The sequence below is a fragment of the Crocuta crocuta genome, unplaced genomic scaffold (genome assembly GCF_008692635.1).
Source record: "Crocuta crocuta isolate KB4526 unplaced genomic scaffold, BGI_CrCroc_1.0 scaffold115, whole genome shotgun sequence".
Classification (NCBI taxonomy): Eukaryota; Metazoa; Chordata; class Mammalia; order Carnivora; family Hyaenidae; genus Crocuta; species Crocuta crocuta.
The window spans coordinates 7,800,031-7,812,719 of NW_027530575.1; the positions used below are offsets into that span (position 1 = coordinate 7,800,031).

A 12,689-nucleotide genomic window follows, 5' to 3' on the forward strand; every position below is an offset into this window, starting at 1 on the left:
AAAATAAATAATTTAAAAAATATATATTTTCTCTGCCTCTCTCCCTCTGCTCCTCTCCCTGTCTTATGCACAAGCTCTCTCAAAATAAATAAATAAAATAAATAAAACAACCCAAAAAACCCCTCTGATCAGGTGGGACGTCCAGGCTGGTACTTTGACAGCCTCAGAGGTGCAGGTGATCAGGAAAAGGATTTGAGCAGGTGGGCCAAAAACGCCTCCGAGGGGGNCAGGTGGAGCTGGCCTGGGAGGGACAAGGGAAGAGAGGCAGCATGGAATGGAGTCACATAACAGGGCGATGGAAGAATGAATGGCGATGGCTGGGCTGCAGCCTCGATCGCCAACATGAGGACGTGGGGTTTACACCAGGTCCCAAAGCCTAACTTTGGCCTACTGCCCACGTGCAAAATTGATTTGGCGTCGCTGGCAGGGAACGCTCTCCAGCCACCCCAGCGAGCCACCGCTTCCGCATCTCCGCCCACTTCCCCCAACAGCCAGTCGCTGACGCTGAGGCGCATCCAGGTGACGCCCCAGCCAATCGCGGTTGAGGAGAGAAAAAGTGAAGCTGAGGACCAATAGGAACGCCGCTATTGCAACGAAAGGACCAATGGTTACCTGCGACGGGTCACAGCGGCGACCAATGAGTATGCCCATTTCAGGTGGCCAATAGGAGGCGGCGTCTCGGCGGCGATTTGGCGGTGGCTGCTCTTGGCTGCGGGGCGGGGTCCCGGGTTCGAGCCAGAGTCCGGGGAAGGGTGAGCCTGGCGTCGCCGGGAGGTCTTCTAGAGGGAAGCGGCAGGCGGGAGGCGAGGCTGGAGGCTGAGGGGGGGGATGGGGGGGGAGGGGCTGCGCTTGNATGCCTGGTGGGTGCACGTCGCGGTTCCTGCCGCTGCCAGCAAAGTTTCGAGATTTGGGTGTTTGGGGGGGGGGTGAGGGGTGCGGACGTCCTGAGTGCAGACCTCACTCCTACCCCATCTGCAGAGCTGGCTCTGAGCCCGGTGGGAATGAGGAATGAGGAAATGGACCTCTAAACTCTTTCCCCCGCAATACTTTCTCAAATGCTAACACATAATAATCGCGAACATTTATTAAGTACCTACCGCCTGCCAGGCCCTGTGCCGAGCGCTCTCCCTGCCGCGTCTCACTGAATCCTCCCAACAGCCCTTTGAAGGAGAGGCTGTTACATGCCCATTTTCCAGATGAGGAGACAGGCTCAGAGAGGGGCTGATTCCCGAGGAATGTGACCTTGTGCTCTGACGACATTCTCTTCCCCCGATTCCTGTTTATCTTAAAACTGGAGGACTTGGGGGCCTGGGCCGGGCTCTAGAAAAGTCCACAGCTGAATTGAGGGCAGAAAACGAAACACAAGCCCTCCTAGGCTCAGGGGAGCCAGCAGGACCTTGGGTCACTCAGTGGGGGAGATGTGGGGGGCAGGAATCCTGGCCTGCAAGAGAAAGATGGTCCGCACGATGGAACCAATAGTAATGACTTAATTCTCATTTTTGTCATATTTGTTATTTTTTCATGTCGGCATTAAGGGCTGTGCTGTGATGTTACAACCGTCTTTTCATGGCAATGCTCCCAGCATCTCCATTTTCCGCTGGGGAAACTGAGGCGCAGTGTGGCTAAGTGACTTGTCTGAGTTGACACCGAGGGATCCAAGATTTGCCCCTGGCCTGTTTGACCACACTTGCCTGCCTGGTGCTTTGGGGAAGGTGGGTTCAAAACAGGTTTTTATATTGGTGAACGGGCCGATAAAGGGGTTCACTGTTGTTCACGACAGATCTCATAGGTGGGGGCGTGTTCCCTAACTCCGCCAAACATATGTAGAAATAGGCTCAGGGAGGGGAATTGGGTGCTTAAGTTCATTGAGAGGGGGTTCCAGAATCTTCCCCTCAGGCCTCAGCCTGGATGGGTGGAAGGTTGGGGGGACGTCAGGCCAAGGTCTGGGGGCTGATGGCCTGTCTCTTCCCAGCCGAGCCAGCCGTCAAGAGCATGCCTCTGTGCCGTTGGGGTGTCACCACCAGGAACGGCAGGCCTGATGGGGATGCTCAGCCCATGGCCACCTGCGAAGGCCTGAAGGTCCTTCTGCACTGGGCTGGCCCTGACGGCGGGGACCCCTGGGTCACCTTCAGCGAGGCCACACTGACCGCAGAGGAGGTCTGCATCCACATCGCACGCAGAGTCGGTGAGTCTGGGGCGCTGGCCGTGTGGCGGGAGTGGAGGTGCTGACAGCCGCGGGTGGGTCCATCCATCTGTCGGCCTGTCCGTCCATCCGTCCATCCTTCTGCCCATTCACTCAGCAGACATCAACTGAGCACCTGTAGTGTGCCAGCCCCAAATCACTGCCTTTGTAGAGCTGATATTCCAAAAGGAACAGCAGCAAGGAACACAATAAAGAAGAAAACTGCGTAGGACCGCACAGATAGATGATGGAGAAAAGTTAAAAATTCGGGAGAGGGCTCCTGGCCGGCTCAGTTGGTAGAGCGTGTGACTCTTGACCTCAGGATTGTGAGTTCAAGCCCCAGGTTGGGTGTAGAGATAACTTTAAAAAAAAGGAGATAAGGAAGGGAGCCACAGAGCTATCTGGGGGGAGATGGTACACGGCAGAGGATATCATGTGCAAAGGCCCTGAGGTAGGAATTTGCCAGAGACAGCAAGGAGGCCAATGTGGCTGTAGCAGAGTGAGTGGAGGAGGGGGCAGGACTAAGCGAGAGCAGGGTGGGGGGGTGAGGGGGCAGGTTGGGCAGGGCTTTGTGGGCCTCAGGGAGGACTTGGGACTTTATTCCAAGTGAGGTGGGAGCTGTGGAGGACGGTGAACAAAGGAGGGACATAGGTGGAGTCAGGCATCATGGGTGCTCCCTGGCTGCTGTGTGGGGAGTAGCCCGGTGGGGGAGGTTGGGAGGGGGGAGACCAGTGTGGCAGTGACCTCCAGCTAGGGGACATCGGGGAGAGGTCAGCCAGGGCCAGATCTTACAGTGCCTTAAATGCCAAGGGAAGGGTTCAGAGTTTACACTCTTCTCCTGAGAGCAGTAAGCAACTATGGAATGGCTGAGAGCCTACAGTAGAGGGACCAAAAATGTAATTAAAAAACCCTTTTTTTTAATGTCTTATTTATTTCTGAGAGAGAGAGACAGAGCATGAGCAGGGGAGGGTCAGAGAGAGAGGGAGACACAGAATCTGAAGCAGGCTCCAGGCTCTGAGCTGTCAGTACAGAGCCCAACGCGGGGCTTGAACCCACGAACCGTGAGATCATGACCTGAGCCGAAGTCGGACGCTTAAACGACTGAGCTACCCAGGCACCCCCCAAAAATGTAATTTAAAAAAAGTTTTATTTATTTTGAGAGAGAGAGCGCACGCATGAGCAGGGAAGAGGGCCCGAGAGAGAGAGAGAGAGAGAGAGAGAGAGAGAGAATCCTAAGCAGGCTCCATGCTGAGCATGGAGCCCAGTGTGGGGCTTGATCCCACAACTCTGGGATCATGACCTGAACTGAATTAAGAGTCAGACGCTTAACTGAGTCACCCAGGCGCCCCCAAAAGTGTAATTCTTTCTTCCAGAGGAGAAGGTCTCTCCGATGGGACTTTGCTTACATGGAAAGAATTTCTAGGAAGTTCTCTCAAACCGCCTTACCCACAGTCTGATGGGGACCTAATGGTGGATTCCCACCACACGTTGCACTTTCCTGTTGGTGGCTGATTCTTCAAGAGTTCAGACAGGTGTGCTGGGTGATGTGACACATGCCCAGCGGAAGGAACAGCGTTTGTAAAGGGCCCAACAGCCTGATCTTTTGAGGAAGCAAAAGACCTTATGAGTGACTAGGTTGTGAGTTCCAAGAATTTGGAAAGGGAAGTGGGAGTTGAAAGCGGAGCCTGATTTGTCAGGGTCCGGGTCATGGTTATTCTGTGCCAAGGGGGTTGGGCTTTCTCATGGGGCAATGGGGAACCATGGAAGGTTCAAGCCAGAAAGTGAAACAGATTGGTTCTTTAGGAAGATGTCTCCAGATGGGGCGTCCTCCGTCTGCGGGAGGCCGTCAGGGTCCCTCTGTAGGGGAATGCGTACCTTGCAGTCAGGTTGAATGCCGAAATGTTCCACTGTCGGGGAAAAAGGAATTCAACCAAAGTTACACATGTCATGTGGGAAGTTGATTTATTTTATTTTATTAAAAAAATTTTAATGTTTTATTTACTTCTGAGAGAGAGAGAGAGACAGCATGAGCAGGGGAGGGTCAGAGAGAGAGGGGGATTCAGAATCTGAAGACAGGCTCCAGGCTCTGAGCTGTCAGCACAGAACCTGATGTGAGGCTCGAACCCATGAACCGTGAGATCATGACCTGAGCTGAAGTCGGATGCTTAACCGACTGAGCCACCCAGGCGCCCCATTTAAAATTTTTTTGATGTTTATTTATGTTTGAGAGAGAGAGAGACAGACAGACAGAATGTGAGCAGGGGAGGGGCAGCAAGAGAAGGAGACACAGAATCCGAAACAGGCTCCAGGCTCTGAGCTGTCAGCACAGAGCTTGATGTGGGGCTCGAACCCATGACCTTGAGATCTGACCTGAGCCAAAGTTGGATGCTTAACAAACTGAGCCACCCAGAGCCCCGTTTTTTAATTTTAACTTTTATGTTTTAATCTCTGCATCCAACTTGGGGCTCCAAGTCATGACCCTGAGATCAAGAGTCTCATGCTCTACTGACTGAGCCAGCTGGGTGCCCCTCACGTGTGAGGTTTTAAAACCTTCTGTAACATGAAAAATCAGGGGCACCTGGGGGCTTAGTCGATGAAGCATCTGACTTTGGTTCAGGTCATGATCCCACTGTTATGAGTTCAAACCCGTGTTGGGTTTGCTGCTGTCAGCGTAGAGCCCACTTTGGATCCTCTGTCCCCCTCTCTCTGTGCCTCTCTCCCCTACCCCTCTCTCTCAGAAATAAACATTAAACAAAGAAACGAGGGGCTCCTGGGTTGCTCACTTGGTTAAGCATCCAGAGTTGACTCAGGTCATGATCTCATGGTTCGTGGGTTCAAGCCCCTCAGGCTCTGTGCTGACAGCTTGGAGCCTGAAGTCTGCTTCGGATTCTGTGTCTCTGTCTCTCTCTCCCCTTCCCCTGCCGCTGCTCTGTCCCTTTCCTTCTGAAAAAGTGAATAAACGTTGAAAACTTCTTATTTATTTATTTATTAATGTTTATTTACTTTTGAGAGAGAGAAAGAGACAGAGCGAGAACAGGGGAGGGTCAGAGAGAGAGGGAGACACAGAATCTGAAGCAGGCTCCAGGCTCTGAGCTGTCAGCACAGAGCCCGACGCGGGGCTTGAACTCTTGAACCCTGAGATCATGACCTGAGTTGAAGTTCAGTGCTCAACCAACTGAACCTCCCAGGTGCCCCCCAAAAACTAAAAAAAAAATAAATAAACACAAATTTAAAAACATTTTTTAAAAAAAGGAAAAGAAAATTGTAGGGGCACCTGGTTGGTTCAGTTGGTTAAGCCTCCAACTCTTGGTGTCGGCTCAGGTCAGGATCTCACAGTTTGTGGGTTCAAGCCCTGCACTGACAGCGCAGAGCCTTCATGGGATTCTCTCTCCCCCTTTCTCAGCCCTTCCCTGGCTGCTCGCTTGCTGTCTCTCTCTCTCTCAAAAAATCAATAAACATTAAAAAATTTAAAAGAAAGCAAATTGTAGAAGGACACTGATAGTGTGAAACCAGATTTAGAGCTTATAACACCTGAGAGTAGGTCATAGAGGATACGGAAACGATGAACTCTATTTCAGGAGGATGGTTACCTCTTTATGGGAGGAGAAAGGAAGTGGATGTAGGCAGGGCCTTCAATGGTAGTAGACGAGTTTTAGGTCTTTATCTTTTTTGTTTTTAATTAAAAATTTTTTAAATTTTTAATGTTTTATTTTATTTTTGAGAAAGAGAGAGCAAGCAGAGGGGGAGCAGAGAGAGAGAGAGAGAGGGAGACATGGAGTCCTAAGCAGACTCCAGGCTCCGAGCTGTCAGCGCAGAGCCCGACACGGGGCTCGAACTCACGAACCCTGAGATCATGACCTGAGCTGAAGTCGGACGCTTAACCAACTGAGCCCCCCAGGCGCCCCTGGATCTTTATCTTGTGTCCGTACTTTGGTGATGATAAATGATTCTGGGTGGACTGTCTTAGGTGAAATTCGTAAGTGGTGTGTAGAACAGGATGCCTGGGGCGGCCGGTGTAGGGAATAATTGCAGGGTTGGAGGCTGGGTAGGGCTGGGTTTTGGATCTGAAGGACCCCAGAGAGGGGGAGGATGCGGAAAGAGCAGGCCTGGTGACCCATCCGATGTGGGTTGCTGGCGGGTTGGAGTCAAGGACAAGGACCAAGTCCTAGTTTAAAGAGCGGGGCAGACAAGAGGCAGGTCTGGGGACCTGAGATGAGATCTCTTTGGAACAAGGCTCGTCTAAGAGGGCTCTGGCATCCAGCAGGCGGGTGGCTGTCCCTCGGGGCTGCAGTTCCGAGCGCGACTAGGCAGAGTGCCAGCAGCTTGGAGAGCTGGGTTGGCCAGTCTAGGATAGGTTCTTGCTCCAGGAATAGGCCTCCCAAATTCTCCTGGGTCAAGGCCAGTGAAGGTTTACCTAACATCTAATGCAGGTCAGATGGTTTGCTTCCATCTTGCGGCTTCAGCTCAAGGGTTTTCGACACCCCGAGACAGGGAAGAGGGCGGGACAGTTTATTTCCAGGCCTGGGAACCTGCGTATCCCTTCCGGCAAAATCCTGTTGTTCAGAAACCAGGAGGGGGGAATATAGTCCGTGAAGCCACAGCACGGTCAACATGTTGCGTTGCCCTCGACGTGCAGGGGGAGGCCCGGGGAGGGGAGGGCCCAGGAGGGGGCCCACCAGGCAGAGGGCGGCAGATGCGGGCTCCTGACCTCGTTTCTCCCCTGTCCCAGGCATCACTCCCTCCTGCCTCAATCTCTTCGCCCTCTTTGATGCCCAGGCCCAGGTGTGGCTGCCCCCAAACCACATCTTGGAGGTCTCCAGAGACATGAACCTGACACTGTACTTCCGCATGAGGTGGGTCAAGGCCCCTTGGGAGTCTTGCCCCCTTCGGTTCTGCTCCCTCGTTCCCCCACACCCGATCTTCCCAGAGCCGGTCTGAGCCCGTGCTGAGGCCCCAGCTGCTCCCCAACACCGCCCCCGTTCCCCTCCTGCAGGTTTTATTTCCGGAACTGGCACAGCATGAACCCACAGGAGCCGGCCGTGTACCGCTGCGGGCCCCCCGGGGCCAAGCCTTCCTCCGAACGGGCAGAGCAGGGGGTGCAACTCCTGGACCCAGCCTCCTTTGAGTACCTCTTTGAGCAGGTGTGCGCCGGGCTGTGGGGACGTGCGACTGTTTGGGAGGGACTTGGGGGTAGCTGAGGAGCCCCACTTCCCTCCCCAGTTCACTAAAGCTAATCGGTTTCAGCTCATGCCATCTGGAACCCTTCAGCTGCCTGAACCAAAGGGTTCTGAGATGTATTGTGTGGGAAGGAGTGCTGGGATCAATTAGCCATGTCTGTCACGGGCCGAGGGTGGGCAGAGGAGGCATGCGTGCTGCATATTTGGCCTTTCCAGAAAAGGGGGATTCCCTCCCATCCCCCGAGCGGACAGAAGCCAGGGAGTGAGCAGGTTTTCATGCCCCCCTTTCTGTTTGACCTCCCCCCCACCCCCAGGGCAAGCATGAGTTTGTGAATGACGTGGCACCCCTGTGGGAGCTGACCAGCGAGGAAGAGATCCACCATTTTAAGAACGAGAGCCTGGGCATGGCCTTCCTGCACCTTTGCCACCTCGCCCTTTGCCATGGCATCCCCCTGGAGAAGGTGGCCAGGAAGATCAGGTGTCTGCGAATGGGGCGGGGACAGGTATCTGGGAGCCATGGTAGACCTTGCATACTGCCATTCGGCAAACACTTATCCAGTACCTATCCAGTGCTGGGGGCCGAGGCTGCAGCAGTGACCAAGTCGGGCAGAAATCCCTGTCCCCTCGGAGCTCACGCCTGGTCAAGCAGCCAGGCCCTAAACAAAATAACAAAAGCAAAAGGTCCCGTGTTTCAGGTGATGATAAACGCACAGGGGAAACAGTAAGCAGGGAGGGAGGAAGGAGAGTGTCAGAGAATGAGGGGCGTGCGATTTCAGGCTGGGCTCTCCGGGAAGCCCTCACTGAGAACATAGCATTCACATTCCATGGTTTGAAGAAAGGGAAGGAGGCAGCGGGGTGGGTATCTAGGAGGAGGGACCCTCAACAGAGAGCAGCCAGTGCCAAGACTCTGAGACCTGGAGGTGTTGTAGGATGTGTGGTTGGAGAATTCCTTGGAGTTCAAGGGAAGGAAGGACATGAGAAAGAGCATGGGGAGCTGGGAGCGAGCTGTCTGCACCTCCATTCCTGTGAGGGCCTGGGTAATCCGGGTACACTGCCTGGAGGAGGCGATGGGAGAAATGGATCTTTCACGACCAGCAGTTCTTCTTAAAGCACATATCTTTCTGTCCCTGTCGTGTTACCACTCTGGAAGACCCGGGCTGGGACAGTGAAGTCCAGGGTGCTTGGAAGCCCAGAGGAGGTACCCCCTCTAGCCTGGATGTCAGAGAATGTCCTTCCCGGGGGAGCTGACATTTCTGCTAAGACCTGAACGTTGAGTCAGCTTTATCCAGCTGTGGACTGTGTTGGCCAGGCATTCTAAGCAGAGGGAAAAGCGTATGCAAAGGCCCAGAGGCAGTAGGCAGCAGAGGCTTTTTTCTTGATCTGTACTTGGAATACAGGGGCCCGAGAGCAGGAGCCCACCAGGCTGTAGTCAGGGGACCCTTCTCCCGAGGGCTCCACGGAGCCCTGGGAAGCTTGCAAGTGGGGGCAAGAGGCAGCTACCACCTCAAGCTTTCGGATCCCTCTGGTCTAGGGGTGGCAGAGAGGGCTTGGGACACAGAGACTGGGGCTCAGACATCGTTACCTGAGTGAGCGAGTGAGCGGTACTGGTGGTCGGATGCCAGGCAGGCGGTGGGGGGAGGAGGGAGGGGTTTGTGAGGAGCAGAGGGGCCTCCCAGGGCTGTGCCTTTCCTCGATGATGCTGATAGCGGTGATAAAAACTGACCGTGACTTTGACAGACACACCTGACGTTCACATACATAGGTCGCATCAGGTGTCAGCAGCCCTACTTGCCTCAGGCCGGGGAGTGGGCCCTGTTTGACCCCAGCTCATATATGAGAAGGCCGAACCCTTTAGGAGGTTGTCCAAGAGCTGGGGCGTTAGCCCCGGTGTCTGCTCCCGAATTCCGGCCCCTCCGGCCCCTCCGGCCCTCCTGTGCCGGCCCTGTCACCTGTGTTGTCTTTCTACTTGCACGATGGCCTGCCTGGTTTCCAGCCGAGGCAGCTGAGGTTCAGAGAGGTTAGGCTGCTCGCCCGGTGTCCCGCAGCAGGGCCCGCAGCCTGGGCTCCTGACCGGCCCCTCCTGGTTGTCCCCGCCCCCTCCCCCCCAGCTTCAAGGACTGCATCCCGCGCTCCTTCCGGCTGCAGATCCGGCGGCACAACGCGTTAACACGGCTGCGCCTGCGGAGACTGTTCCGCAGGTTTGTGCGGGCCTTCCAGCCGGGCCACGTCTCCCAGCAGGTCATCATGGTCAAGTATCTGGCCACACTCGAGCAGCTGGCACCCCGCTTCGGCACGGAGCGCGTGCCTGTGTGCCACCTGGAGGAGCAGGCCCAGGCCGCGGGGGGGCCCTGCTATGTCCGGGACAGTGGCCAGTCCCCCCTGGAGCCAGGGTCTGACTTGGCCACCGGACCCCCCACGCATGAGGTGCTGGTGACAGGCACTGGCGGCATCCGGTGGCGGCCAGTACAGGCAGAGGTGAGCAGAGTACCTCTTCCATCGGGGCGTGGGGGAGGGGGAGGCAGGGCAGGCTGGGGCTGGACTTCCTGCTTAGCCTTGGCCTCTGAAGGTGGCTGCTGTGAGCCCTTCCCCCATGTGGCTCTGGAGGGTATCTGTCTGTGCCTGGGGGTTGTTTTTTGGGGGGAGCAGCTCTGTCTCTGTCTACCCCCTGGGGACCTACTTTCTGGGCCCTGTACCTTTGAGGGACCCTCGTCTGGTACCTGCGGGTGAGAGGGCTCGGCTCCCCCTCTCTACCTCCCTGAGGTTCTGGCTTCTGGTGGGTGTATCTCTCCGGGGAGGGTCTCCATCCCATCTGTGACATGGGGACTTGGGGCGGGCCGGGGGGGCGGGAGCGAGGAGCCTCTCCCCGGGAGAAATGTGCGGGGCACTGAGCAGGTGTGGCCCTGCTGCGTTTCCAGGGTCCCCGCAGCGACGACGGTAGCAGCAGGAACCCCTGCACTGGCCCATCAGGGAAGAAAACCAAGGCCCAGGAGGGGGGCAGCCCCCCGGTGGGCAGGCCTCAGGAAGCGCCCTGGGCCTACTTCTGTGACTTCCAGGACATCACCCACGTGGTGCTGAAAGAGCACCTAGTCAGCATCCACTGTCAGGACAAGTGCCTGGTGGGGCCCGGGGCCCGGGGCCTGGCGGGGGCGGGGGGCGCCTCCNCTCACCCTGCCTTCCCGGGCTGCGGCCCGGTCCTTGGTGTCGCTGGTGGACGGCTACTTCCGCCTAACGGCCGACTCAAGCCACTACCTGTGCCATGAGGTGGCGCCTCCGCGGCTGGTGATGAGCATCCGGGATGGCATCCACGGGCCCCTGCTGTGAGTGCGGGGAAGGTGGCTGGGTGGCATGGTGACGTGGTGGCCACCAGCGGGGCCGTGAGTTCCAGGGACGGTGCGGCTGCAGTGAGGTGTGTGCATGTGTTTGTGTGTGTTGAGGTCTTTGCATGCGTTTGCATTTGTGTGTATGTGTGCTCCCCCCCGTGTGAATATACACGTGCAAGCAAGCCTTCCTGTCCTAGCACGTGCCTACACGTGAGTGCAGCAGTGGGTGTGGGCGTCTGTAACCACACACACGTGCACATGCATCTGTGTTTCTGGTGTACGTGTGTGCACACGTGTTTGTGCACCATGCACGTGTGTGCTTGGGTGGGTGTGTATGGCTTCACCTATGCGGGTGCATGTGTGGAGTGCAGGCATGTGTGTGTGCCTGAATGCACGCGTGCACGCCTGGGGTCGGGAAGAGAGGGCACCTGCAGTGTGGGCATGCACCATGACAGTACCTGGGTTTGGGACCGTCACCACGCATATGTGACAGCTCTTGGTGTGCGGCTGTGTTTTATGCGTATAAATTGTCATTGCCTGTTTCCGCGCGTGACGGGATGGTGATTTTTGTGGAGCCGTAGGCTGGACGAGCGCCGTTCACGTGTGTGCCTGAGTGTTTACTCCTCGCAGGTACGTGTTGTCCTGGTGATTGTAGGCCACTGTCTGCGGGTCTGTTTGGACGTATGGGGCCACGGACATCAAGTGTCAGTACTTAAGTGGTCCTCAGATGCTCGTGTGGCCCTCCCGCATGCTCGTGGGTCGGGGTGTGTGACTCTTCGTTCCTCTGGTCATTATACCTGTGCCCAGCTGGTCCTGTCCTATCTCCGGCGCTGGGACAGGCCATCGAGGTGTCTAAGAGGTCTGACAGCTTGGAGCCTGGTCTCTGCCCTGGAGGAGGGTGACGTGGCCATTCCACCTCTTGAGGGCTGTGGCTGTGCCATGTCATGGCCGGTGTGTGCAGCCACCTGTCTTGGGCTCTGGGGGCCACGTCAGCGTGTGTCCTGGTCTGTTTGGGCGGCTATGACAGTAGCATTGGCTGGGTGACGTACAGACAATGCACATTTACTTCTCATAGTTCAAGGCGCAGGCGGGTCCAGTGTTGGGTTAAGAGCCCCACCTCCTGGGTTGTAGACACCCTTTTGGCTCGGTCCTCACGTGGGAGAAGGGGCCGGAAGCCTTCTGAGGTCCTTTATAAGGACACTGATCTTGTTGGTGGGCTTTCCACCCTCGTGACCTAATCACCCCGAAGCCCCCACCTCCTCACACCATCCCCTTGGGGGTTAGATTTCACCCAGGAATTCTCGGGAGACATGTTCAGTCTATAGTAGCATGTGAGCCCTGCATGCGCGGGTGTCTGGGCCTGTGTGGCTGTATACCATGTAGTGCCTGTCTCTGCTCATGACGGTTGTCACCTCTGGGTCTGGGATGTGGGTGCCCCTATGCCACCACGTCATAGTGGGTAACTGGCTGTGCCTGTGATTGTTGTCCTATGAATGTGTGACAGACTGTCTGCTGCGTGTCAAGGTGGCTGGCCGGGCGTGTGCCCATCCAGTATCTGATAGCAGTTTACTGTGTATGTGTGTGTTACCATGTTGGTGACACTGTCCGGCCATTGTCACACACGACTGTATGCCCGTCCTGGTGCCTCTTTCATCCCGTGAGTGTTCGTGTGCATGACCATGTTTAATCGGCATGCGTGTCTGCACGTACGTGCCTGAGTCAGACATTTGTCCCAGCTGGGAGCGCTCCCCCGGGAGGGGGGGACATCCGTGTGTCCTTGTTGCCGGGCATGGCCCAGCCATACCTCGGGGTCCCCTGTCCTCTGCAGGGAGCCCTTCGTGTTGGCCAAGCTGCGGGCCGAGGATGGCCTCTACCTCATCCACTGGAGCACCGGGCACCTCGACCGCCTCATCCTCACGGTGGCTCAGCGCGACCAGGTGGGCCTGGGGCGGGGGTCCTGGGCCGGGGCTGGGCGCGCTCCCTGCCTGGACCCCCCCTCCCCGCCCCCAC

At 56.4% G+C, this 12,689-nt stretch overlaps 1 protein-coding gene across 1 annotated transcript in view; it reads left to right on the plus strand.

Moving 5' to 3' along the window:
• Nucleotides 1–675: 675 nt before the first annotated feature.
• The window catches only part of TYK2 (tyrosine kinase 2), a 22,328-nt gene continuing 10,314 nt past the window's right edge, over nt 676–12,689 (plus strand). The window contains exons 1-10 of the mRNA XM_077767930.1: nt 676–752; nt 1,536–1,712; nt 1,973–2,185; nt 6,912–7,035; nt 7,176–7,323; nt 7,674–7,837; nt 9,468–9,834; nt 10,275–10,474; nt 10,518–10,676; nt 12,508–12,666. Coding sequence (XP_077624056.1) covers nt 1,993–2,185; nt 6,912–7,035; nt 7,176–7,323; nt 7,674–7,837; nt 9,468–9,834; nt 10,275–10,474; nt 10,518–10,676; nt 12,508–12,666 — 1,514 coding nt within the window. The 5' untranslated portion in view covers nt 676–752; nt 1,536–1,712; nt 1,973–1,992. The remainder of the gene's footprint in view (nt 753–1,535; nt 1,713–1,972; nt 2,186–6,911; nt 7,036–7,175; nt 7,324–7,673; nt 7,838–9,467; nt 9,835–10,274; nt 10,475–10,517; nt 10,677–12,507; nt 12,667–12,689) is intronic.